This window comes from Eretmochelys imbricata, chromosome 7 (genome assembly GCF_965152235.1).
Source record: "Eretmochelys imbricata isolate rEreImb1 chromosome 7, rEreImb1.hap1, whole genome shotgun sequence".
Classification (NCBI taxonomy): Eukaryota; Metazoa; Chordata; order Testudines; family Cheloniidae; genus Eretmochelys; species Eretmochelys imbricata.
Window position 1 is genome coordinate 55,825,659 of NC_135578.1, and position 26,851 is coordinate 55,852,509.

General features: G+C 49.5%; 2 protein-coding genes across 8 annotated transcripts; one reads left to right on the plus strand and one right to left on the minus strand.

Moving 5' to 3' along the window:
• On the plus strand, positions 1–19,458 carry CUEDC2 (CUE domain containing 2). Of its 5 annotated transcripts, XM_077823211.1 has the most exons (11): positions 1–159; positions 5,365–5,552; positions 8,018–11,232; positions 11,388–11,479; positions 12,633–12,776; positions 13,298–13,359; positions 14,869–15,002; positions 16,284–16,457; positions 16,859–16,920; positions 18,404–18,464; positions 18,894–19,458. In XM_077823211.1, exons 4-11 carry the CDS (start codon positions 11,406–11,408, stop codon positions 19,038–19,040), a joined length of 858 nt encoding a protein of 285 aa, XP_077679337.1. In that variant the 5' UTR covers positions 1–159; positions 5,365–5,552; positions 8,018–11,232; positions 11,388–11,405; the 3' UTR covers positions 19,041–19,458. The 5 variants fall into 5 exon arrangements, with proteins under 5 accessions (XP_077679337.1, XP_077679336.1, XP_077679339.1 ...); XM_077823210.1 differs by having other exon boundaries at positions 5,365–5,556; positions 8,018–11,479; XM_077823213.1 differs by lacking the exon at positions 8,018–11,232.
• On the minus strand, positions 17,500–24,624 carry FBXL15 (F-box and leucine rich repeat protein 15). 3 transcript variants are annotated; one of them, XR_013346738.1, is made up of 5 exons: positions 24,495–24,624; positions 23,143–23,302; positions 21,359–21,861; positions 20,457–20,967; positions 17,844–17,916 (listed from the first exon to the last, which is right to left on the minus strand). XR_013346738.1 is itself a non-coding variant. In XM_077823209.1 (4 exons), exons 1-4 carry the CDS (start codon positions 24,527–24,529, stop codon positions 17,829–17,831), a joined length of 786 nt encoding a protein of 261 aa, XP_077679335.1. In that variant the 5' UTR covers positions 24,530–24,624; the 3' UTR covers positions 17,500–17,828. The 3 variants fall into 3 exon arrangements, 2 of the variants coding, with proteins under 2 accessions (XP_077679335.1, XP_077679334.1); XM_077823209.1 differs by lacking the exon at positions 20,457–20,967 and having other exon boundaries at positions 17,500–17,916; XM_077823208.1 differs by having other exon boundaries at positions 17,500–20,967.
• Positions 24,625–26,851: the final 2,227 nt, after the last annotated feature.

Genomic DNA, 26,851 nt, shown 5'->3' on the forward strand with positions numbered 1-26,851 from the left:
ATAAAGATGGCGGCGCAGGAGCCCGACTGGGCGGGAGCTGCTCTAGCCTCCCGCTCCCAACTCTATGGCGGAGGGAGTCAGCTGTTGCTTTCAACCTGACTGCGCGGGACCTGGCCCGGAGGCAGCGCGAGGCCGCGGCGGGGACGCGCAGGAGGCCAGGTGACGCCCCTCCCCCGCCCGCCTGTCTGTGGCCGCGTTCCCCAGCCGCCTGCGTCTGTCCGGCTGGGCTCCCGGGGGGCGGCGGGAGCGCGTCCGTGTGTCTGTCCCGGGGGGCGGCGGGAGCGCGTCCGTGTGTCTGTCCACAGGGGCCCCTGAGTGCGGGAGGTGGCGGGGTCCCTGGGTGCAGCTTGGGGGGGCCGGCCCTTGTGCCCCAGCCACCCGCGTGCAATGAGCGCCCGCCCAGAGCCGCCCACGGGGGCCGGGGGCTGCAGGGAGTGGCGGGGGCAGCAGAAGCGCCGTGTGGGGGCGAAGTGCCAGGTCCGAGTGCCTTCCTTGGACCCGGCAGCCAGGCCGGAGCGCCCGGGTCAGACCGCGTGTCAGACACCCACAGACACGTGTGGAATGGCCAGGCCATAGCGCCATCCACGGGGTGCGGGATTCGCCCGTGGGGCCGCGCTGGCATAGCTGACGGCATCCGCACGGTACCTTTCTCTGCAGATCAAAGGTGTACTGAGACCAAGGCCACATCTAAGCAGCCTCTGATTTTGGGTGCCTTCGTTTTTTGGGTTGCCCAACTTGATGCACCTTTGCCCGACTTCTAGAAATGCTGAGAATTCAGCCAAAGTCATTAGGAACTGTGGAGCTGTGACTGCTGAGCCGGGCCCTTCTGAAAATCAGCCTCAAAGTGTCTAAATTTAGACATCTAAAAATGGCAGCATTCAGGATAGGGGTTGCTTGCTGAAAACCTGTCCCCCTCCTGACCTAGCAAGGGCAATGTAGCAAGTCAGTGGCAGAGCCAGAAACACAGCCCAGTCCTGACTCTGACCACTAAAATGCTGCCTGCATCCCCAAGACTCCTTGATGTGGTTCTATCTCCATGGTTCCCAATTCCCCTTGGTGAGGATTGTGTACACACGCAGCTGCAGAGGTTCCCATAACATCACACCAGTCTGCCAAGCCCTGAGAGAACTGTATAGCCCTGCTTGCTTTTGTGTGTGGTTTTATTTGACAGCTGTCACATGACATTTACAAAAAAAATATATCCAACTATAATAAAAATCAAATGTGCCTTTGTCTTCAATCCTCTTCCATGTTTGTGTTGTTTTTTTTTTTTCTTTTGCTGGTGATAGCTTGGGTTTCTTGGTAATGGATCTGGGAAGACGTGTGTGAGATGGGGGAGTTAAACTCTAGATTTTTGTATTTTAGTTTGACTTCCAGACACTTAATAATAGTGGGATTGTGATATTCGAAGTCTCCTGACTTACAATCATACAACTATCTAGAGTTCTTGTTCATGCTCCTGGCCTCTTGGCTAACATACTATAAAAGCAAATGGGACAGGGGGTCTTGAAAAGTGACACAGCTGTAGCAAATTCATTACAAAAGTTATGATTAGTTTAACTTTAGGTACAATATTTGCTTTTTTCTAGTCCCAGTTTGTTTTTGTAGCACCCAGATGTATGGAGATAGCTGCTATTTAAAAAAAGAAAAGGAGTACTAGTGGCACCTTAGAGACTAACCAATTTATGAGCTACAGCTCACGAAAGCTTATGCTCAAATAAATTGGATAGTCTCTAAGGTGCTACTAGTACTCCTTTTCTTTTTGCGAATACAGATTAATACGGCTGCTACTCTGAAACCTGCTATTTAAACAACTTACTCTTTAAAACAGCATTAAATGAGGAAATAAGGTACTCCATGTTGTGTGTCATGCTGAGATGACAACATTTAGCACTTATTAGCACTTGTTCAAAGTGTTTTATAAACATTAGCTAATCCTCATAACTCCTTGTGAGGTAGGTAACTGAACATTATCCCCATGTTACACAAGGGGAAACTGAATCAAAGAGATTAAATGACTTTCCCAAGGTCACACAGCTAGTCTGTGTCAGAACTGGGATTACAGCTCAGGACTGTTTTTAACAATCAACCTATTATTCGGGTGGTTTAATACTTTGCTTTTGAGGCCCATGCTGAAAATGCAAAGGTGCTGTGATGGCACAGTTCAGCCTCCATCCTCTGGTGTCTTACTGCTTTAATAAGACACACAAGTAATGTTTCATAGCTATAGCTGGGACCACAGCTCCTTTTGCTGGTTAGGAATAGGATTTTGTTGTATTTATTATACACTCAAGGTCCTGTCCAGTCCAGTCCTCCAATTCTATGGTTTTTCAAGCAAACACCACAGAAATGTAGAACTTGAGAAATGTTGCCACAAAATTCCAAGGCTACTACGCCTATTAACATATTCAGCTTAATATTTTACATTTATATAGTACCTTTCATCCTGAAGGATATTGTAGTGTCCTTTGCAATAGAGAAGAAAAATCATAATTAATATAAAGGAAATTCTTTTAGACTACTACATAGATTCCTTGTCTCTTGCTCCTAAACTACACATTCTGTGCTTCCCACACTAGGTCTTCCTAATTCTTGGCTTGGGCTAAACAGTCCTAGAATGAACTGCTGACTATACAACAGGTACCAAAAGGCCTTACAAAGCCTAGCTGTGATCCTGTAGTCCTTACTCAGGGAAAACTTCCATTCATGTAAATGTGAGCTTTTCCTAGGTAAGGGCTGCAAGATAGGCCTCTGTATACATACAGCACTACTGAAGTACAGCCATCTCTGGAGAAGAGAGTTGCAGCTATCCAATGCACAGCATGCTGTGTGATAATAGGAGGGGAGGGAAAATTCTGGCCATTGACAAATGTACTGTGTGTTGTATTAATTAGAAGTATCAGGCTGGACGGTATTGGGTTGTTGATAGAAGCCTGATTTTACTGTTGCAACACTATACAGTTAATTGTGTTACGTGTACAAGAACCCTGACCGGCTCTCCCATAGCAACCACACCATAAAAGTCCTTCAGACGCTTGTTATGCACAGAACAACAAAAACCAAAGCATAATCATTAAAATACTGGAACTCTAAATATCCTGGAGGCTATTCATTGTGGAAAGTTTTCTTTTAAGTTTAACAAAGTGTTTCAGAGAGTAAATTGTTTGTTAGAGAGAGTCTGTTGCTTGTATTGAAAGTTCCGGGAGGGGAGAACAGTGTGAGTCGGTTTGCTGTTGGATTGTAGCTAGGGAGCTGTTGTTGAAAAATGTTCCTTTTTTCGTTTTGGTTGGTTAGGTTTTGGGAGGAGTTGTTTGTTTTAAGACAGGCAATGCACAAGAAGGGGGGGAAAAAGAACAATAAAGGAAAATATAGCTGCTGTCTCTAATGCCTGTTGTTGTTCCATTGAAGGGCAGCTTTTGCCCTTTAGTTTCAGCAAGACTCCAGCCCAGTCTGTAGGGCTCATCACAGCATCTATCCTTACAAAAAATGCTGGAGGATCTTTAATGTTCATGTAGAGCAGACAAGGCTTGTTTGGGGTTTTTTTTTTTTTGTTTTTTTTTTAAGATCTCATCTGAAAGATCCACAGGCTGTAAAGTGCATGGGACTCAGTGTATCTACTACAGCAGGACAAAAGATAAGAAGCTTCCACTGGGATTTGATCCTATGTTTCCAGAGCAGAGATATTTGAAAGATGAAGCTTAAATAATTTATACAATTGTAGATGTGCCATCTTTAGCTCTCTAGTTAATATAAAGGGCTCTAGCTTTGGCATGGATCTCTGCACCAGCAGGAAAAAAAAGGTGTGTTGTATGTGAGAGAACATTTTTGTCCTGCCTGTAAGTGAAATTCTTGTAGTCCAGCAACAGACTCATGGGCCTGCTACCCCTAAGGTAACCGGTACTAAGAGAAACTGGAAAAAAATCAGAATTTGGGGATAATTCCACCTCCAGAATGTGTGTGTTAGTCAAGAAGTTTCCAGAATAAAATGAAACTAGATATTTCCATTAGTACTGTACCATGATAATCATACCATAACTATAGGAGAGTGTTTTCTGGAGCTCCATTGCAAAGACCCAGCATGTAGGTCATGTAAGGGGGAGGGAAAACTCCTTCTGTTCATGTAGGTACAGCAGAGAACGGATGTGGGTAGCACTGACCATGACAGTTTATGGGTACGTCTATACAGAAAAAGCTGTGCATGAGTGAGCTTGAATCCAGCTGGTGTGGGTAACGACAGCAATGGAGACCATGCAGTACGGGCTTATCTGTGCCGGGCCTGCAATACCTGTGTTGGAGCCCACGCTGTGCTGTCTTTCACTGCTATTGTTACCCATGCTAGCTGGATTCAGGCTAGCTCAGGTAGGCTAGCCTGTGCACAGCTACTGCTTTGTAGATAAACCCTGAGATATTTAGGATGGTGTAATAACCTATTGAACCATAGCATCAAGAACACAGTGAGCAAAGGTATTTGATAGAGAAAGGAATAGATTTTCAAGTAGTCCCTTCACACCTTTTTCTAAATGACACCACTTTTCTCTCAGCCCAGTTTGAGAAGTAGCTCTGACCAAATGAGTTTTGTGGAAACCAAATAAGCCGTCCATCCAATATGGCAACTTGAACCCATACTGCCAGGATACCTGTATTCAGATGGTAAGCTCCCCTGAGCACACTGTTTGCACTTAAATAGGTTGGGTTTTATTTTATAAGACCCTCCAAAAGATGACAAGGAATTCCAGTGGCCTGAGATCTTCAGCTCTGACAGTGTAAAACTATAAGGTTGTAACCACAGCAAGGGGATGACACAATCACTTCTTCTAAAAGAACCAATCAAGGCAGAATGACAGCAATGCCATTTCTTGGCTATGCATGAAAGAAGAGCTATGTTTTTGGATAGGAAGCTAGGAAGAGTTCTCAGGCCCATTTTATAACGGTGAAAAATAATTAAGGAGTTCTGCATAGAGAGCTGAGCCAGCTAACACCCACCAAAGAGGTGGTTATGTTAAAATCCACACTGCAGTTGAGGCTGGAGGCTTGAAAGAATGATAGCATCATTTCAGTACAATTGTGTTTGCGCCCTGGGGAAAATTATTTCCCCTGCCTTTAGGGGATTATAAACTGCATTATAAAACTCATCCCCTGCAAAACTCTGCTTAAAAGATGAGATCTGGTAACAGAGCCCGCAGTTAATCCTCTCACGTCATAAATAGAAGAAGGTACGGCACCAAAGACCTTTCTGCTGTCCTGAGGTAAGGCATTCTGAAACTTCGATAACACAAAACAAAATTTGCAAGGATTAGTTTGATCTTGAAGAATCAGTTTCCAAATATTTTTCCATGGATTTTTATTTAGTTTTCTCTATTTCAGGAGAATAACTACAAACTAAATCTGATAGGCAGCAGAGCCTTCAGACTTCACAATCATTCCAGATGAATGTGCCACGTGAAAGGGAAGGACAGGTCTGAGATACAAGGTCCTGTTTCACTGGAAGAGAAATTCTGGATGGTCTGTGTACCTTAGAAGGAGGTGTGTCTCAGAGGCAGGTGCCTGGGTTGGTAGGTGTGCTTGTCCTCTTTCATTTTTCTGAGGGCTCAATGCTTGTGGTCTTACAGTCTTTAAATTAAAAACACATCTTTGCAGTTTGAATATAATGGCTTGGCTTTGTAATGAATAGGTTTATCTAAATATGGCTCTTGTTGATGGATATGGTAAAATACTATCCTGTTGACATGTCATTCTGAGACTTATAATTAAGAGACTAAGCCAATTGGCCCTCTCCCGCCCATACATAATATTCTGAAACCAGATGTTTTTCTGTCCACTAAATGGGGCGTGGGAGCCTGTGGAACCCACATACTTTCGTCATCTCCCTATTTGCTGATAAAATAACAGATGGAGCATTGTCTCTTCTGATCACACGAGCTAGGACTGCTCTGCTCTTGACATTGCATCTGAGGATAGTGTAATGAATCCACTGAGCTATAACAGGTCAGCAGAGGGCAGTGTGATGAATCTGCTAAGGGAGAATCTGCTGCTGGCCTTCTAGTTCTAGAGTGGCGAATGCTGGATCAGCCAGTAAGGGAAGGTTCCAGCAGTTGGGAGGATGGTTGGAGATGTGGGGGAATAGTCACTAAGGCAGCAGCCGAGGGCGACCAAACTGGGGTTCCTGGAATTGCTTGTGCACAGTTTAAGAATAACCAGACTCATGTAGATAAGAACATGCACATATAAACACACCCATCACACTATGCCTGACTCTGTAACCCCCATTTCTCTCCAGCAACGGAAACTAGCCTCCTGCAAGGTCGCTGAAATCACACGCTGCTCATCTGAGAGGCAGCCTTATCCTATGATGCCCCTCTCCAGAGGGGTTTCATAGAGAGAATGCTAGTTACATAGAGCGAATCGACTAGTTTATCGGCCTTCAACTAATAAGAAGCTGAGATGACCTCCAAACTTCAAAAGGCAGAATCCCATAAGGCCATTGCTTTGACTAGATTAATCTGTTGAGTTTACTAAAGTAGTGATTTCCAGACTCCTGTGAGTTGGAAAAGAATGGACTCCAATGCTGGAGCAGCTAGTCCTACTGGGCCCAGGCATCTGGCAGTGGTGGAGACCTAGCCATGGAGCTAACTCAGTTACTGAAGTTGTCAGGCCTGTCATTTAAAAACCATCTTGCTATGAGGATGATCCAAGAACTAATGCTTCCTTGCAAATTTCTTTGATGTCTTATGCTGAGATGGATGCTCTGCATTCAGTTTGGGATCTGCTAATGACCTGGGAGTCAGGAGACCTGGGTTCTGGTTCCCAGTTCTGCCAGACATCATGAATGAACTTGATCGAGTCACTTTACTACTTGATGACTCGGCTTCCCCATCTGTAAAATGATAATGACTACCATCACAGGGAAGTTGAGGCCTAACCAATGTCTGCGCATTGAAAGGTGTAGAAAAAGGAGTATTTTGTTAGTTGGTCTGAGCTGCAATACTCCAAAAACCAATGTCTTTGATTGAGAAAAGGGTGGCTGGATTTTTGTTTGTTTGTTTTGGAGGGTACACTAAATAATAATCACCAGTATTTTATTGTGTGAGCAAAGAAGACTGCCTTTGCCAATTTAGTCTGCCTGGACAGGGACTAAATCTGGACCATGTCCTGCCATAATGCTGGTACCACAATCAGCACATCATAGGCTACCTGCTCTTGGTGAGTAGATATCCCAAGGAAGAAGAGCCTTCAAAGAAAGGTGATGTCTGGCTGGGAGGAGAATGGGAAATGTGCATTGCTCCTTAACAGCGTGGCCCACTGAGGATGGGGTTAAGCAATATTGAGGCGATAGAGTCTGGTTCAGACATCCCAGAAGACTGCCTCACATTCTGTGGTGGTGGTGGCAGTAATGGGGTGGGGGTCCTTTGTCACTAACTGATATCAAAGAACACGGGGAGTTCATAGCATATAGTGTTATAAAAAGTCTCCTCTGTAGTTCCAGGAACTAAGGGAGCTCATCAATTGAGACGTTCTTCACTTCTGTCTGCCATTTTCCTCTGTGGCAGGGAAGTTGAGGGCTATGGAGGACTCATTGAAAAGCACCCAGATTATCCAAACTCTGCCCATCCCCCGTTTGGCATGGAATGTCTCATGAATTTATCACAAAAGGGTTTCCTTTCTTCAGAGGCCTGTTAAAGGTGGCTTTCTCTGAGAACGAAATCTTAAATCTGGAGGTAAAAATGAAGTTTGGGGAGATGCTAAAATAGTCATTCTGAGAAAGCTGAGAAGGACTCTATGCACATTGACTGAAGCGTCTTTCTAATGTCTGTCTGTCTACCTACCATAAACGTTGGAAATTCCCTTTGTTTGGAAACCAACCTGGGTAATTCTGTGGGACAAAATCATTACAAACCGACATCTTCTCAGGAATTGTCAAAGGTTTGGGAAAGGGATTGTAAATGATCAGTTAGTAGTTGGTCTGAGCTGCAATACTCCAGTTGCTGATTTATTTATCCTTCTCTTCCTTTCCTCCCAGTCTGATGCTCCCCTGCAAGTGCTGTTGATTAAGGAGACAAGTGACTTTGCCAGTTCTATTGATCAGAATAAATTACTAGCAACTAATTTATGGACCTCGCAGAAGTGCCTTTGATGTGGTGGGCTGTGCTCTATTGTTCAGTAAATTGGGTTGTCAGAAAAAGTTATTGTTATGGTTATTGTTACATTTTATTGTTACAGTTCTCTCCCATAGCAGTATTGGCCAGCCTCACAGAAATGATGAAAATCTCTTCTCCTACCAGCAGAATGTCATGATGGGTCTGAGTAAGAGGGTGATGAACTCTCTCCCTACCAGTAGTGACTGTAAAAAGGACATCCCCAGTGCTCTATATTTATTGGCCATCCAGGCTTTCTGTAAAGGCTAATGACCTTTCTTGGACTTGCAAGCTCAGGGAATTTGCTAGTGACCAGCGATTGCAGGTTGGGCTTGGCATCTGCAGAACTGCTGCTTAGTACAGTCTCCCCAACAATGAGATTCTGAAGTCAGAATTTTGCTAGTAAATGGGTTGATGATGCTTGAGGCGGAAGAGAATCTAGCTTGCTCTTCAGTGGATATAAGCTGCAAGGTTGAGGATGGCAAACTGATTTTTGCCAGTCAACTAAGAAGATATGATTCATTTAAAAAAAAAAAAAAAACACATGGGCAGCAAAGAGGTGTTTGTTTATGGTCAGCTTCCACACTGGAAGGATATGACATTTGCAGAAGCAAGAAAATTACTAGCAAAGAGTCCTCCTAAGCCGAAATGGAAAAGCCGTGCAACAAATAGACACACATAGGGGTGGCATGTGGCTAGGCCTTCATGTTGGAGAGCTCTTATTAGGATACTTCCTTGCTTTTGTTTTATTGCAATGCTATGAAATGAAAATGCTCGTGTTGCAATTACTGTAAAGAAGCCTTTTTGGTTAATAATAATAATACATTTGTCTTGCTGGAGATGTCTTCCTTCTTCTGTTGTTTTTTGCAGGTATGTTATTTATCTAGGTTCCCTTTTTGATGCCCCTCACTGTGAGCTTTTGAGCACCTCCAAAGAAGAATGATGTCAATGATACCTCATTATTACTTACCTATGGGAAAGAGTCAGGGAGGGGAGGGGTCTTTTAACTATTAAATTTAGAAAAATGGGAATACTGGCAGAAGGCTGGAGTTGCAGAAGAGCTTGGGAGAACAAGTGGGTTTGGTCTTTAGCTCTTAAGAAATTGAGATTAGTGGTGGTTCTTATTCCAGCTGATAGTGAGTAGTGTAGCCTGGGTCCAGCTGCTGTGAAGTTCTGTCCACCAGGAGGAGTGTAGACGTTCTTCCCTGCATCCCACAACCCATTTAGTTTAAGAAAGAGAAGGATATGGAGTGACTGGATCACAGTCTGTAAGTACACCGGACCCTCACTAGAATGCAGGATTTGGGATCCATGTGCGGGGACCGCGTTAAAATTAATTGCAATTAAAGTAATTAAATTTGGGATCCATAGCCGCGACCGTGTTCCATGCAAATTCGCATTATATAGACGCGCGTTCTAGCGAGGGTCCGCTGTACCTAAGTGGGGAACAAAAATTTGATAAGAGAGGGCTTTTCAGTCTAGCAGCCAAAGGTCGAACATGATCCAATGCTGGAAGTTGAAGCTAGACAAATTCAGATTGGAAAGAAGGTGTAAATTTTTAACAGTGAGGGTAATTAGCCCTTGGAATAACTTCCCATGGTCATGGTGAATTCTCCATCTCTGACCACTTTTAAATCAAGGCTTGGTGTTTATCTAAAAGATCTGCTCTAGTTTAGGGTAGCGCTCTGGCCTGTGCTATGCAGGAGGGCAGGCTAAATGATCACAGTGGTCTTGGAGTCTATGAATCTCTCCCATTTGCCAGAGTTGTTTACTCTGCTCCCTGCTCTGCTGAGCACAGAATGCTGCTGTGATCGGTCCTAAACCCTGGCATAATCAACAGAGTACCTGCCAATGGGGCGCCACAGTCTGGTGTTCAGTGCGCTGGTGCAGGGGGTTCTGTGTCTGGAGATAAATTCCAGATGGCTCTTGCAGAATACACAGGAGCCCTGCTGTTCTCTGGCCAAGGGAGGGGGGCGGGCTCCAAAACTGTATTCACACATGAAAACAAAGCTTATAACCTGGCTGGAAGTGCGGTTCTCCACAGGGGCCCTGGAACCCAGTGTTGAGCACAATCGGGTAGCTGTTTGTATCTGGTTAGCTCTGGTAAAGTCCTCTCTTAGGAGATGTGTGCAGCCTTGATTCCCATCGGAGCTGGTGCTCAGCACCTCACAGGGTTGCTCTCCCAGAGGCCTGTGCTGCCTAATTTAGCGTTTGGTCCTGCTCCCAATGAAGGGAGGTTCGCCACTGATGCGTGCTGGAAGTGTGATCATGCCTGTAGATTGTAAGCTCTTTGGGGTCATGCCCACGTCGCTCACCAGGAATCGTGATCCATCCTCAAGTAGGCGAATGTGTATGTGTATGTAACTCAGCCCTGCAGTGAGAGGTTCCTTGCTGTGCCGTCAGCTGACATGTACCTCAAGAGGGAAGTTATGAGTGAGACAGCCCGTGGGATAGCGTCTCTCCAGCGGGTTCAGACTGGACTCTGCTGCTAGCAGAGAGAGAGTGGGTGGACAGTACAGTCCTGCCCTTGCTTGCGTGGGAGGTCTGTGATCCTTAGAACGCCCCTGCTCAGTTACTGTTATCAAATGTTCCCATTGTGGTCACATTCACCTACAGAACAGCTCCTTCAAAAAGCACAACAATGGGCTCCTGTTTGTGCAGGATTCTGCTGGCGCTGCCCTGCCTGACTGGGAGACCTTTGATATTTTGGCTGGCAGACTGGTTGGCTGTGCCCTGCCTGGTATTCCCTTGTGAAAGCCGCAATAGGCTGCCCTTTCACTGAAAGGCACTATCCTGTCTCCCACCCATTTACAAAGCCAGGCATCACTGAAAACACTGTTAGCTGGAAGATCCGTCTTCACCCTCAGTGAGCAAGCAACACCTGAAGCCTTCCTTCATTGGAGTCCATCCTGCCATCTGATTCCGCAACTCGGCAGCTTGACACGTGTTAGGATTTCTAGCTGTACTACACCTGCTGAGCGAGGGAGCTTTACTCTGTACTTGTGAAAGCCTTTGACACCAGTAGCAGAGAGAAGCTGTGAAACACAAGAGTGGTCTGACTGTGTTGGGCTGATATCTCTGGTGGCTCCTCATACTGCAGGTAACTCCTACGACAGTTCCCCAGGCCAATATGCCGGACCGGTGGAGTTCATGAATTGTTCTGATTGCATGAGCCTACATGGAGGTGTTGTGAATGTGAATGCTTTGGTCTCATTTTTGCTTCTGAAATTATGTTTTTTTCCCCCCCACTTAAAGAAACCCATTTAAAGAGACATGGATCTTGAAAGAATCATTCGAGACTCTCTGACATGCTTCATCCAGTCCCACATCCCTGATGCCGATCTCAGGTATGTTCCAGCTCGTCTTTTGAATTTGGACTTTCTATTAGTTGCCCCTTTTATTAAACTCCAGGTCTGATATTCTAACCTCCATTTATTGTATTCTGCTGCCCCTCAATCCAGATCTCAGGGACGCATGTAATTTGTCCAAAGTCTGCTAGAGCCCTCGCGCCATCTGTAACTTGGGTACACTCGAAACTTCAAAGCGCTGCTGCGGGAGCACTTTGAAGAGCGAGTGTGGTCACGCACCAGCACAGGGGGAGAGCTCTCCTAGCGTTCCTGGTACTCCACCTCCACGAGGGGATTAGCTTAGAGCACTGGGAGCGTGGCTCCCAGCGCTGGGGCACTGTTTACACTGGCGCTTTACAGCACTGTAACTTGCTGCGCTCAGGGGGGTGTTTTTTCACACCCCTGAGCAAGAAAGTTGCGGCGCTATAAAGTGCCAGTGTAGCCATAGCCTAATAGTGTTACCATTTAGTAGCTTCCAGTGAAACTAAGGAATAAGGTTATTAATTTCTTCTGCAACAACACAGATCTAGCTAGCTCCTATCATCTTAAAGGCACCCCGAAGTGCTTTTCAAACAGCAGACTGATATACCAGTACACAGTTTATATTAACAAGAACTTTGCCCACTAATGAAATGCAGCCATCTCTAGGTTGGAATGCAGTGGCTGTTTTGCAGTAAGTGGCAGCCGTGTGCAGGCTTAGGACAGAAAGTGAAGAAGAGTACTACATCCAGTAGATTGTTAACCTGAAATTCTATCTACAGAGTACAATTACCCTTGGAATCTGCCCAGAATACCAGAATTAACATTGTCACAAGTGCTCAGGACCTTGCTCAGACATTGTAACTCCAACAGTACTGTCCTCCCTCCCCCAGCAGTGTACTGGGGTATTACTTTAGTGCTGACTGGGAAGGAAAACGGTCACAAATTAAACTGCACAAGTCATTTTCTGCAGCACCTCAGATTATCCCTGAAAATCTGCCCTACAACTATTGACCAGGTCCTATGTGCCTTCATTTGTGAGATTTGATCCAATCACAGCACAGGAAGCTGGCCAAGTGGGTCCTGTGACTGCAGCTGCACTACGTGGAAGGGCACTAGGGGGGTGAGTACCTCTTAGCTCAACTCCCTAAGCTTGCATTCTCCTTGTCTCCAGCGGGATGGATGAAGTCTTCTTCTCCTACATCGCTAGTGTCCTGGAAGAACTAGGCTCACCAGAGTCGTCCGAGGAGAACTTTGATATGGACACGTTTGTGGAAATGATGGAGGCGTATATCCCTGGCTTTGCAGAAATCAACAGGTGTGTGCCTCTAATCATCTAGGACATACATGCCATGCTTCAAGAACTGGGTCTAAGTGTCTTAGTACCACAGAGCTCAGTTGTTGCATCAAGCAGCTCAGTGCTTTGCTTTAAGGATCTTCTGGTCCCAAATCCATGCAGTCGTGTACGGGGTCTTGCCTTTACTTGGGTACATGATGACGAATAGCAGTACAGATTGCAAGCCGGCCCCAGGTCTTCTGAGATCCCAGTTTGTTGTACTGGATTTACTATGGCACTAGCCTGCTGCATACACTGGCTTTACAGGGTCCATCTTTCTAGATCGGTGGCTCAGCAATATGGTTGTTTTGCATAGACTGAGTTGCATGTGCTCAGTGTAGAATTCCAGAAGCAGCTGTCTGCTGTTAGTGACTCTCTCAACTTCTGCCAAGTGTGTGGGGGACACTATACAGTGATTTCAGGGCGGGGGACTTGTTGGTACCTAGATCAGCAGGAGAAGCTTGTGCTCCCTATGCCATTCACACTGCGACTGTCTCTTGCAGCGGGAACATTTGTGAAATGATGTTTGCCCTCTCAGAAAGGCTCAGGGAAGCTCGCAACAAAGGTAAGTTGCATGGTGGATGCTCAGGCATGCAGAGATGAATCAAGGATGTGGTTTTAGTCTTAAGTTTCTCTGAGGGATGGGAAGCATCACAGAACAATGCATGATCTTGCCATTTAAGCTGGGATATTTAGGAGAGTCTCACAGGGACTCTGAATCGCTTGACTTCTAACCAGATTAAGTCAGTCTTGACAGGAGCATGTGGGAGGGCTGGTAGGTTGGAATGCGCTTGTTTGTGGCTGAACTAGAGGCATTTGGGGGGGAAACCCACTTGAACACATCCCTGGGGTTGCTGGTGATCCCAACCACATATAAAGTGAATGCAGAGTAAGGGGAAGGTTCCCTCTACAGGACTATTGCTCCTGAGGTATCTAGAGGGGTCTTGTGTATAGTTTGGAAACGGGATTGGACAGACCAGGTCAAATCCTCCTTCCAAAGCCAGTAAGTTGGGGATTTCTCTCTGCATTCCTGTTAGCAGCATGGCTCAAGGGTTGCAAACCCAGACAGTCTCTTGTACATGATACTTAGCCTGAGAGAGTCAGTTGGATTCTCTGTCATTGGCGTCTGTAAATTGAGATGGGATGCCTTTCTAAAGGAACTGCTCTAACCCACCCAGGAGTTAGTGGCTGGCTGCAGGAATTGCTGGATGAGGGGTGAGACCCATCGCGGCAGAGGGGCCAGATTTTGTACAACCAAAGCCTCACTGGCATCTTTTCTGGAGCCAAAAGGCCCCACATAATAGAGCAGACTGCCCCGCCCTTATCATGCATACTGGGGAGCAGCCTACTGATAGTGTAACAATAATACATAGCATGGCTGCAGCACCCTTCAAGCTACAATCTCAAGGTGCCTCACATGCGCGGGGAAGCATCATCCCCACTTTACAGATGGGGAAACTGAGGCATATACCCTCTAAATGACTTCCTCTTATTACACACAGGGAGTCTGTGTTAGAGCTAGGAGAAAAGAAGCCAGGGATCCTGATTCTCAATCTGGTACATTAACCATCTTCCACACACATACCCCCAGTACAATGCTGGCTTCATCAAAGCAGCCTGACCACATTGCACACTGGGCCTCACACCATGCAGGAGCCTTGCCTATATGTAAATTAATTCCCAGACAACAACTGAGAGTATGTACCGGTCACTTAATAAAACACTCTACAGGGATGGTGTAATTTACCCCAATCCCAGCAATACAAACCCCAGAAATTCATTTAAAAGATCAAGGTGTCAGATAAAAGAAATCCAAACATATTAAGGTCTGGAAACACACAGTTAAGGCACCCAAACAACCTTAACTCTGCTCCACTGCAGGCTGTATGAACAAGGTGGCAGCCATACCTGATTGGCAGTAGTAGGAGAGCATTGGCTGGAAACCAATCATGGAGAAAGGAATTAGTGCTGGCATGCAGCACAGTAGCAACCTTGTCCTTCCCATAACGAAAGCTATAGGTAGCTGTAACCTTTACAGGGTTGCTCACAAATAAATATGCACTGTGTCTTTAAGGAAAGGTTTGCCAAAAGGCTGCAGAGAGTGCGAGCAGTGCCTCTGCTGAAGAGCTGAACCACAGCGATGAGCAGGGGGCAGGAGCTTCTGATGAGGGGAGGCTGCATATACCAGCAGAGGGAGCCATGGCTCAGGTACTGGGATGTTGCCATAGAGAACTAGACACAGGACAGAGTTGCATGCTACAGGTTACCATACAGGGCTGGACATAATCTGGCTCTGTAGGTATCTATGTGGTGCGGGTGGCCGGAAGCAACATTATCTCAAGATGTGACCTCAGCTTGTGTGATATGATGAGCAGGGTCTTGTCAGTACTGGGAGGGGAAACCTTCCAGGAAAACTCAAAGGTTGCCAGAAGTGGTGTGGGCAACTCCACAGCTCGTGCTCTTCCCTCTGAATCAGCACTGAACCAGTCCTGCAGCTGGGGGACACTGTGCTACTTTCTGGACAGGAGGTAGCAGAGCATCTGCCTGCTTGTAATTAAAGATCCCACAGGACTTTTCACAAAAGCCAAATATCGACTCTGACTGCTAAATTCTGCATCCCTAAATCCCCTCCCAAGTTTTAATTTCTTACATTCTCCATTTCCTGTTCTAAACCATTGTACAGCTTCCCCTTTCCACCTGACAGGTGGCTGCATTTCAGTGGTGGGTGCCGTGGTTCCTGAAGAAAGAGTTTGCAGAATTTGTTCCTAATGTTTGTACAGTGCTGGATCATCCTCCGTCCCCTCTGTGCAATTCAGGGACAAGCCAGCGTTTACTCTCCAGGGCCCATCAGCCATGCTCCAGCTGTAGAAGAGCATTGCTCAGCTGGTATTCCCACTGTGAGCACTTCCCTGCACACCTGGTCCCATCCCTGCTCTTTCCCCCTGCACTGAGGCAAGAACATGCATACTGATGCCCTCGTCTTGCTCGGTGATTGTCACCATTTACCACTTGCTTTATAGAAACTGTCGTTACTGCACTTCAGCATCTCTGCTGCCGTAGTAGCATGCTGTGCTTAAACCCCTCCCCGCCCCCATTTGCTGCGACACCACACGGTGGGAGTGCCAGTTGTCAGGGCTACAGGCAAATGGGCCAGTTCCCAGAATCTCTCGGGGGGTGGATGTGCAGCATCACAGTAGGCAAATGAGCCGACACCCAGAAGACCTACCTTGGGGGACTGCTAATCTGCTGGCAAGAAGTAGGCCAATAGTATCCAGACTCCTTGCTGCTGTGTGTGAGGGCAGAGCCTCCAAAGAGCTAAGCCTATAACTAGCTCCCCAGCTTCAGGGATGAGGTTTGCACCTGCCCGTGTGAGGAGACTTGGTTCTGCGGAAAAATATCTGGCTTACCAAAAACCAATTTTCCTGGCCGAAAGTGCCCAGCCCTTTGCTGCCCTCCAGAGTCAGCCCAGGTCTGTCTTACCCTGACCAGGGAGCAGAAGGTGACCCGAAGGATGGGGTGGAGCTGCTCCTGGAGATGTTCCCAGCCTGCACCCTCAGCCAGGCTCAGAAGGCACTAACCATGGCACTGGGAAATCTGGACGAGGCGGTGCAATTACTGGTGGAGGAGAAGGTGGAACCTGGCCCAGGGGGTGCTAACGTGAAGGTATTGTGGCCCTGGCAGCAGCACCGGGGGGGACTGGAGGAACCGGTGTCCACAAATACAGCAGGGCATCACACCAAGATGAAACATAGTTCATTACCTCTGAAAGTGGCTGTGGCGATCTTCCATGTCCCCATAGCAAATGGAAGAGGCCAGCAGGTCCTCACCCTGTGAGCAGAGCAGTGAGATCCCACTGAGCTGGCTGCTTCCCCAGGGATTCCAGGTACAGGCTGTCCAGCCTGCTGGGCTGCTATGAGAGAAGTTGTGCCCCATGCATTCTCCCCTAACGCTGACTGGCCAGCATCCGGGGTAGCTTCTCCACACGGGGACTAGCTAACAGGATGGAACTGGACAGCTGATGACTTTGTAGCTCACGCACATCCTTTCCTACTCTCTAATCCCAGGAGACAGCAAGGCCCTGCCGAGTGCCCAAACAAGACGACCTCAAACAATTTATCTTACAGAAGTAAGTACCAAGCAGCGAGGATCTGCTCATGTCCTTGTTAGTGGCAAGAACGGGCTCTGATGAGGGGCGTGGGGAAATAGTCACAAATGGACCTTGCCCACCCAGGCTACCCTGCCAAAGTGACCTATCCGAGAGCTTTGGTGTGTGCCACTCTGCAGTTGGGCCATTGGTAAGGGGAGGATCCTGGCATGCCTGGGCCATGGCTAATCTCAAAATGCAGGTCCAGTCAGAGAAGGGATGTGAACTCTGCTCGGGGTTTCCCTCTTGATTCTTACAACCACGTCTGGCTCAGACGAGCCTAAAGCCACTATCTGTAAGTGCTGAAGCTGCAGCCTGCACCTGCCCAGCTGGGATCTGCCCCTCCAGACTGGTTCTTTCTGCTTCCCTATGTCACCGCCAGTGATAAGTGACAGCTGGAATTCAGCTGGCAGGTGTGAGCAAGGCAGAACGGAACCCAGCTCACTCTCCCAGAGTAGTGCTGTCTCCCAAGGGCTAACCTAGCTCCAGCTGATCTGACACAGGCTAGCTGTGATCACGAGGGAGCAGATGTGTTGAGTAAAAAGGTGCCATTTAGTCACATATGCTAACCTCACTTTAATGGTGGCTTTGGCAAGGTCCTTACAACACAACTCAAGCACAGTGAGCGAGAGCAGTCTTCTAGCTGGAAATACACAGGAGCAGCTATCCTAGCTCAGGGACAAAAGACCAAGGCTGGCTGTGCTGTCACATAGTTGTATTGGCTCTAGAGTGGCAAAAGGGAGTAAAGAACTCATCAGTGCAGTGAGCACGTACCTGTGCATCAGTCAAACATGGAGCGAGGTGACACTTTACCCCTCAAACAAAACCCTTTAGCAAAGGGCATGAAGTTTTGAAGGGAAGTCATCTCTGAAATGAGAGATGCAGCCACTTCAGCACTGTGCTACCAGGAACCCACCGCTGTGCATCTCAGTCGAGTCCTTCAGCTGCGTGGTGCTCAGAACACATCGTAGATGCTGCCTGCCCACAGAGATTGGAAAGTAGCAAACCTGCTTCCTAAAATAGACCAGAACTTGTCTCTTCCACCTCCGAGCAACTCTTGACAGGGCAAGGATTATGGCCCCAGATCCTCCAAGGTATTTAGGTGCCTAACTGCCATTTAGGAGCTAGGCACCTAAATATCTTGGAGGATCTGGGCCTATTTGAGCAAACCATGTAGCCAGGCTGCCTTCAGGTACACTTCACGTGGCCTGGGACGTCGCTTCAGGGTCCTTTAGCTGGCTGTGCAGATCCCACCCACTGAAAGGACAGCACCTCTGATGCTGTAGTACCTCCTCCCCCCCACTGTTAGTCCTGGGCTCATCCCCAGTGTTCCAGCTGGAAGTGGAGTGCAGCAGGTGTTGAGGTCACACTGAAAATGGGGCGGGGGATAAGGAAATGGGATGTGAGTAGCCCATGATAGTGTTGTGTGTGTTGCAGCTTTCACTAATCCCTGACTGTGTTTCAGATACATGATGGTGGACAGCGAGGAGGACCAGAAAACACACAGGCCGGTGCCGCCAAAGGAGGTGAGGAGAGCCACGGTCGGTATGGCTATGAGAGTCTTTGGCTATAGCAGGGTCTAACTACAGGTTGGCAGCAGGGTGAATCTGCCACAGTTAAAGCCCCTTTGGCTGGAAGGAAGGGGGAGCTGGTCCAGCCAAGAGAGGTGTAAGACTGGCAGCAGGAGCTGTCACTGTTTACCACTTCAGCCTAATGCTGTGCTTCCACACAGGGGTGTATGTATACCCCCATGGCTTCATCTTGCTTTCCTACCAGTTATTTAACCAAGACTCACGCAGTGTTCTCCAGCCGCTGAGATCAGCTAGTCCTGCTCTTAAAGAACGTGTGAGACACCGAACCTAATGCTTTCAGTTGATGCTAATTCCACCTGCCCCGAAGACGCACCCAGGGCTCCCATCACTTTCCACTTCACATCAATTTCACTTCCTTCCTAGGCTCCCAAGAAACTGATCCGCTACATTGACAACCAGGTGGTGAGTACAAAGGGAGAAAGGTACAAAGACATTAAGAAGCCAGAGAGTGAGGAGATGAAGAGAACTTACATCAGCCTCAAGCCAGCCAAGAAATACAAATTCCACTGACGGACATTCTCTCCAAGGCATCTTCCTCTGTCTTGCTGGCTGAGGCATGGAGGGACAGACCAGGGAGGCAGGAAGGATGAGAGGGGCCTTCTATACTCCTCGGACTGGAACTAACCTACCACTAGGAGCCAGCATGCTGCTGTCAGCCTCTAATTATAGCATGATGTCCCAGAGAAGCCTGTTCAGCAACGCTGTTTATGTAACCTTCCAAACTGTCCCTCCGCAGCCAGGAGCCAGCCGTCACTATGGCAAATTTGACTAACACAGCTGATGTGTGTCCTGGACCTCTCTGCCATTCCTTGCATGGGGATTTTTTATAGCTAATGTGTGGCTAGTGCAGTTCACAGCTGTCTTTTTAAATGTGTGTGCAATGGTGTTTCTGTTGATCGTGACTGTTAGTAAAGATGGCGTGAATCAGTGTGGAATTCAGCCAGAGTACATCTGCTCCTCGGAAGGGTCGCACACCTGCAGCCCCTCACGGTTAGTTGGAAGCTTAAGCTGCATCTTTCTGTCTCTGCCGCACCCCCACCCGAGGCATGAGATGGTTCCTGTAAACTGGCTACCTGCAGCTCCTTCAGCGTGTTGAATGCACAGTGATTGTGAGGGCTTAGGTTAGAAACTAGGCCTGGTATTGTGAGCTCCCCACATCTCTGCCAGCACACTTCCTCATGGCTCTGCAGTAGCCCGATAGGGCCAGCAGCTGAGGACACCCCTCCAGAGCCCTGCTATTTCAGGGCTGGAACCTGAGTGGCAGCCACCAGCCCTGTGATGAGCAGGGGACACAGCCCAGGATGAAGGCTTACTACACTTCTGACCAAACTCAGATGTGAACTGAGTTCCCCAGCAGTAAGTGGTATCTGCCCCCTGCTGTACAGAACCCACAGGGGCCTTGCTCTTCTCCTTGCCCTAGCACTTGGGAATCAGGCCCCCCGCACTCCAGGGCTAGTGTCGCTTTCTCCTCCAGCCCACGCTTGGAGCTAGGGCTGTGATTCCCAGCTCTCATCGAGCCAGGTGCTAAAAACAGCAGCGTAGCTCCAGTAGCACACGCAGCAAGTGGTGGTACAGGCTAGCTGCCCCGGGTACGAAGCTGCCCAGACCCACAGCTGCCTGGTCAGGGTGACTAGCCTGTGCCACTGCTGTTGGGAGATGGCCCGCCGGTTTCTGACAAGGTCGTTCCAGTGTGCTGTAGCTATCACTGAGACTCCCTCCCCCCCAGCTCAGCAAGCCCTGTCCTGGCTGGGAGGAGAGCTCAGCACTTCCCCTTCGATAGGGCAGAGGTGGTCTGGTTTATTCAACAGTTCTGCAGCTAGTCCACGGCCATAGTCCCTGCACAGCATCTTGTTCTCTGTAAAGCCGATGCCCAGCATGCTGGACTTCGAGATTTTAAATATTGCTTAAATAATATATCCTGTTTACCAGCTGACCTGGCCCAGCCAGGGTGTGTTCAGCACCACGGCGTTGCTGAGAGCGCCTCTCACTTTTCACACCACTGCAAAGTGCTGCTGCTCCCCCCAGGAGGCAATGCGGGAGCCCTGTTACAAACACAGCCGTGGCTAAAGAGCACCAAGGTGGCGGGGGGTAGAGGGAGGTCAGAGAGCCCTATCAGGACCAGCCACACTGATGGGACTGACTGCTCCCTCTGAGAGTCTCAGCAGCAATTTCTTACAGCACCCTCCAGGAGGCAGAGGCCAGCTGGGCGCTCTCTCCCGCCTCAGCAGCAGCAGCCGTCCCCCTCCTCTAGATCTGAAGGTTAATGAAGGGGGCAAATCCAACCCCATCCTGCAGGAGAACGAGGGCCCTCTGCAGCGGCAGCTCCACATCCAGCTCCACCCCACGGCCACGGAGGATGCTCAGGCTGGACTCGGCCACCTTATGACAGTGTTTCACCTTCAGCGAGCGCAGCTTGGTGCAGTACTCGGCCAGGACCCTGCCAAGAGAGAGCGCAGGCTGGAGGCAACAGCTCCTGCTCCCAGCACCCTCCTGCACTGTTACTGGAAGGTGACACACCGTACCCATGGGAGGAGGGCCTTGCCTGGGCATAGAGCACACGCAGGAGATGGTAATCTGGTGATCAGCTCAATCCTGATCCCTCTCCATGGCATCCCAGAGAGCTTACTGTAGCCAAGCCCCTATCCGTTACATCTAGTATCTACGCTGTCCTCCAGTGCCTGCCAGCAGCCTCCCCAGCAGCCAAGAGCTGCCACTGCACCCAGCACCACAGAAGCGAGCAAGGAAGAGACCCAGCCTCCCTTATTTCTCTCTGATCTCCCCCCGCAGAGGGCCCCCATCCTGCATGCACAGTTAAACAAACTTGGTACCTAATGGACTCATTCTTGACCCGCAGACACCCGGTGAGGTCCAGGTGCTCCAGCTCAGGGCAGCACTTGGCAATCTCCTCCACCGCCGTGTCACCCACGTTGGCATTGACAGCCAGAGAGAGGGACTTCAGCCTGCTGCACTTCTGCACCAGGTAGCAGATGGCTTCGTCCTTCAGCTGGCGACAGGCCGTCAGGTCCAGGGACTCCAGTCCCTTGCAGTGGTCAGCCAGGCTGCGCAGAGAGAGGCTGTCCACCCACTCGCAGTGAGCCAGGGAGAGACTGCGCACATGGGGGCAGCTCAGTGAGATGGCCACCAGGGCATGCCGGCTCAACTGCAGGCAGCTGCTCAGCTGGATCTGCTGCAGGTGGTGGTTCTGGCCAATCACAGGAAGCAGCTCCTTGTCAGTCAGCCAATCAGAGCAGTTCTGGAGCGCCAGCTGTTGCAGAACTTCGTTGTCTTTCAGAAGGTTACAGAAAGCAGTTTTGGGGAGGTGAGGACCAACCTGCATTGGGAGAACAGAGAACAAGACCTCCAGTGTATCAACACTGCTCTGGCTCTTAGATTCTCTCCCTCACTAGTCTCTTCCTTGCACCAGAGACATCAAAGAGCGAAGAGCCAGAGGAGACTTGGTAGGTCACCAAATCCACCCCCTCACCAGGGCTGCAGCACTTCCTGCAGCTTTTTCTCCACTTCAGTGGCCCAAGGGATGGGGCTCCCACAGCTTCCCTTGGAGACCATTCCACCGTATGAGAATTCTTGCCATCAAGAAGTTATTCCAGCTGTTCAATCCAAGGTTACCTCCTCTTAATGCCATTGAATTGCTTCTGTTTCTAAATCCCTGCCTCTCTACATTCTCCAGCTGTAAATACTTGCAGACAGGCCTGCCCCTCTTAGTCAGTGCTAGGGCAAGTAATGCCCATTTTGCTCTTTTTTTAAATTTTCCCAGCCAGTCACTCCTTCCATCTAATCTCTCCTAAGCTATACAAATCCTCATGTGAACACACGTCTTTTGAACAACTGCGGCTCAAGTGAATTTAGCCGCAGTTGGTAACAAACTGAATTTAACTAAATCCACTTGAACCACTGCTATTCCATAATAAATGTATTCACTCAGACTTGCACTAAAATAACTTCCCAGGTTCGATTTGTAACTGGTTTAACATACACCTCTTACTATTTCTGTGCTGATTTGTGTGTAGACCAGCTCTTCACTGAGGCCCAACTTACAGTCTCCTGTGTTTCCTACTCATCAGGAAGAGCCATCCCTGCAGCCCCCCCCCATACCACCTTCCCAGTAGGGCTGGGAGAATGCTTGACTTGGTGAGTTCCAGCCCCTAAGGCTGGACACACCTGCGCACATCATATTCCCATCCCCCCGCCTCAAGGAGCCAGACCCATCTAGACACATCATATTCCACACACACACAGCTGTATGCATCATTCCCACCTGCCTCCAAACCTGGGCAAAACAGAGAGTCTGTCCCATTCCCAGCCTAGCGCGTCTCTGCTCCCCCCTGCTGGTGCTTGGATAGGGCCATGGGAAGGGCTTCTGGTTTCATCATTACTGTCAGCCTAATGGCCTATTATTAACAAATCTGTGCGCTGCTGAGACTTGAATCATTCCTGTCAGCCCCTGAAAGCATGGGGGCCGGGGATGTCAACCAGAGCAAATATTCTGACTGTGATTTGCCTTCCTCCCTCCTACCTAGCCTGACTTTCCCATTGTAGGTTCTTCCCACACGTAACAGCTCTCCCCAGTGCCAAGTGCAGAACTCTCCCATACCTGGCTAGAGTCAAAGCAGCGCATGTTGGCCAGGTACAGCTGGATGAGAGTCTGGAATGGCTTGCTGACCCTCTGCAGGCTCAGGAGCTGTCGCAGAGGCAAATGGCAGAGGATGTGTGGCACCAGGATGTCCTCCCAGGGCAGGTCCAGGAGGTGGCCCCTGAAGGAAAAGCAAAGGCAAGTAAACCCTGGAGCCAGTTAGACCCTGTTTCTCATAAAAGCCCAAACTGCTTCACGACAGTGACTGGGCAGCAGCCAACCAGCATGTCCAGAAAACATGCTGCCAGAAGGAGAAACTAGTTGCTAGAGGGCTGCTTTTAGCAGACTCCCAGCTCGGGGCTGGATTTGCTCTCTTGTGAAGCTTCCCAGAGGATCTCAGATATGCTCCCACTCCAGTCAAGCCCTCCATCCTTCAGGCTGTCAAAAAGGCCTCCCGATTCCCAGCTGCTGGACAGGCAATCTCTCAACAGTGAGGACAGTAAGTTGCAGCGTGAGGCCAACTGCATCCAGCCAGTCTGTTTAGCTCCTATTCTGTCACACACCCGATCCTTCCAATGGGTCTAACAAGACGGTCGGTCTGCAGGGGAGGCAGCCAGTGTTACATGTAAATGGAGGGGGAGGGACTGTCATGCAGGCCCCGGCACTACTGCGGCAGAACAGAGCCCAGCACCCTCTGATGAGGCACGGAGGGCACAAGAAACACATTGTACAGCAGAAACAGCCTCCCGGGGGGGGGCGGGGGGGGAACACATTTTCTGCTTCAAGTTCTGTCCATTTTTCTAAAGGGATGTTAAAATGTGGAGCGGTAACTAGATTTCCATGCTTTAAAAGGCAGAGCTAGAGCAACTGCCTCAGCATGGCTGTCAGGCGGCTACCCTTGCGAGGGCCTCTCCACAACCCAGTTCCAGCAGCGGCGAAGGTAGCTGGGGCGTCCCTTCCACCCAGAGCCGGCCAACGCGCACTCCCCAGTCCGGCCGCGTCAGCCGCGCCTACACCGCTGCCCCTCTCATCGCTGAGCCTTCAACCCAGGGAAAGCCACAGGGAGCGCGTCACCTGCAGAGGAAACCGAGCTGGCTGGGCGCCTGCTGTGGCGGGGGTGGGTGATGGAGCAGGGCGCCGCCCGTGGCTGGGGCACCCGCAGCACCTGTAAGGCAAGACCCACTGCCCGCCCCGCCGCCGCCGCCGCGAGGGGGGCCCGGGCCAGGGCAGGCGGGCGGGCTCCCGCGCAGAGAGCGAGCCGGCAGCACTGCGCGGGCTCCCATGCGAGGGCGAAAGCGCCACGGCAGGGGCCGCTCTGGCCCGAGACACCTGCTGTCTCCAGGGGCACCAGCCGGGGACGCTGCCGCCGGTACCTGGGGCAGGGCCGAGTCTCCCCTGGCGGCTCCATAGGGCTCTGGTCCCGTCTTCGCCAGCCGGCCGGCTCGCTTACCCCGCCCCCAGCGATGACGTGTCAGTGGCGCCGGGCGCCTGCTAAGCATGTCATCCACGGGCAGGCCGCTCAGCGGGGCGGAAATGCGGGTGCCCCCTCCCACAGACCAACTCAATCGAGCGCTACAGCGTCGACCGTCCGTCCCTGTAGCGTGTTCTGTCCGGCTGGACCCGGCGACCCGGAGAAAACGATCCGGTCTAGGCCGGGCGCGGGTCGAGCCCCGGGGGCAGCGGGGACTGAATCCGCCCCTTTTCCAAGGCCTGCCTGTCTGGAGGCGGATCACCCGGGGCTGAGCCCGGTCCACAGGGCTTGGGGGCAGACTGTTTGTGCCTCGGCCCGTGGGGCTAGTGCAGCCTGCCTGTGGCTGTGACCCTGGCCAGCCTCCCTAGCAAAGTGGGGTCCAGGCGTTGGAGGGAAGACCACGAGAGAGATCACGTGCTGCAGGGAGCCCTGGGGGGCGCTCTCCCCGCCGAGCAGCCTGGCTGGGCAGTAGCGGAGGTGGACCCTCTCCAGGGGTGGTCATACTGGGGGTCCTGGGAGCAGCTGGGGGTTCCTGTGTATTATGAGATTTTTTTATTACTGAACATTTATACTCAGCAGCACCCAGAGGCCAACCAGCATGAGCCCCAGTGCTGGGTGCTGTACAAATGTTATCCTGTCCGCACTCTGGGTTGGACCCTAGCAGGGAGTATCAGACGTGGAACCTCTGGATCTTAAAGCATGAGTCTCCACTGTGTGGTGCGAAAAGCCCAGCTCTGTTCACCAAGGCAGTAGCAGACTCATCACCTGTCTGTGGCTGTCACCGCGAGAGGTAAAGAGAGCACCATGTTGGGTGGGTGTGGGCTACAGAAACACATTGTGAGAGGCAGTCCCTACTCCTGTAGAGCTTCTTGTCTAAGCTGGGGGATTACCCCTACTGGCTTGCTCAGATCCCCCATGGGTTCACTTGGTTGCCTGCTACCCTAACAAACCCCAGTTGTACAGAGCTCCTGGCACGGACACTCCTCCCTGGAGGCAGCTGCACTTTCAAGTTGGTTGTGGAGTCCCATACACACAGTCTGTGAGATGCCTCTGGACCCTGCAGGATGGCAGGCCTGTAAGAGGCAATTACTGTTAGTTAGTCAAAAAGAAAAGGAGTACTTGTGGCACCTTAGAGACTAACCAATTTATTTGAGCATAAGCTTTCATGAGCTACAGCTCACTTCATCGGATGCATACTATGGAAAATACAGAAGATGTTCTTATACATACAAACCATGAAAAAATAGGTGTTTACCACTACAAAAGGTTTTCTCTCCCCCCACCACACTCTCCTGCTGCTAATAGCTTATCTAAAGTGATCACTCTCCTTACAATGTCTATGATAATCAAGGTGGGCCATTTCCAGCACAAATCCAGGGTTTAACAAGAACGTCTGAGGAAGGGGGGGGGCAGGAAAAAACAAGGGGAAATAGGTTACCTTGTATAATGACTTAGCCACTCCCAGTCTCTATTCAAGCCTAAATTAATTGTATCCAATTTGCAAATGAATTCCAATTCAACAGTCTCTCGCTGGAGTCTGGGTTTGAAGTTTTTCTGTTGTAATATCGCAACTTTCATGTCTGTAATCATGTGACCAGAGAAATTGAAGTGTTCTCTGACTGGTTTATGAATGTTATAATTCTTGACATCTGATTTGTGTCCATTTATTCTTTTACGTAGAGACTGTCCAGTTTGCCCAATGTACATGGCAGAGGGGCATTGCTGGCACATGATGGCATATATCACATTGGTGGATGTGCAGGTGAACGAGCCTCTGATAGTGTGGCTGATGTTATTAGGCCCTATGATGGTGTCCCCTGAATAGATATGTGGACACAGTTGGCAACAGGCTTTGTTGCAAGGATAGGTTCCTGGGTTAGTGGTTCTGTTGTGTGGTATGTGGTTGTTGGTGAGTATTCGCTTCAGGTTGGGGGGCTGTCTGTAGGCAAGGACTGGCCTGTCTCCCAAGATTTGTGAGAGTGTTGGATCATCCTTCAGGATAGGTTGTAGATCCTTAATAAGTGTTGGAGGGGTTTTAGTTGGGGGCTGAAGGTGACAGCTAGTGGCGTTCTGTGATTTTCTTTGTTAGGCCTGTCCTGTAACAGGTGACTTCTGGGAACTCTTCTGGCTCTATCAATCTGTTTCTTCACTTCCGCAGGTGGGTATTGTAGTTGTAAGAATGCTTGATAGAAATCTTGTAGGTGTTTGTCTCTGTCTGAGGGGTTGGAGCAAATGCGGTTGTATCGCAGAGCTTGGCTG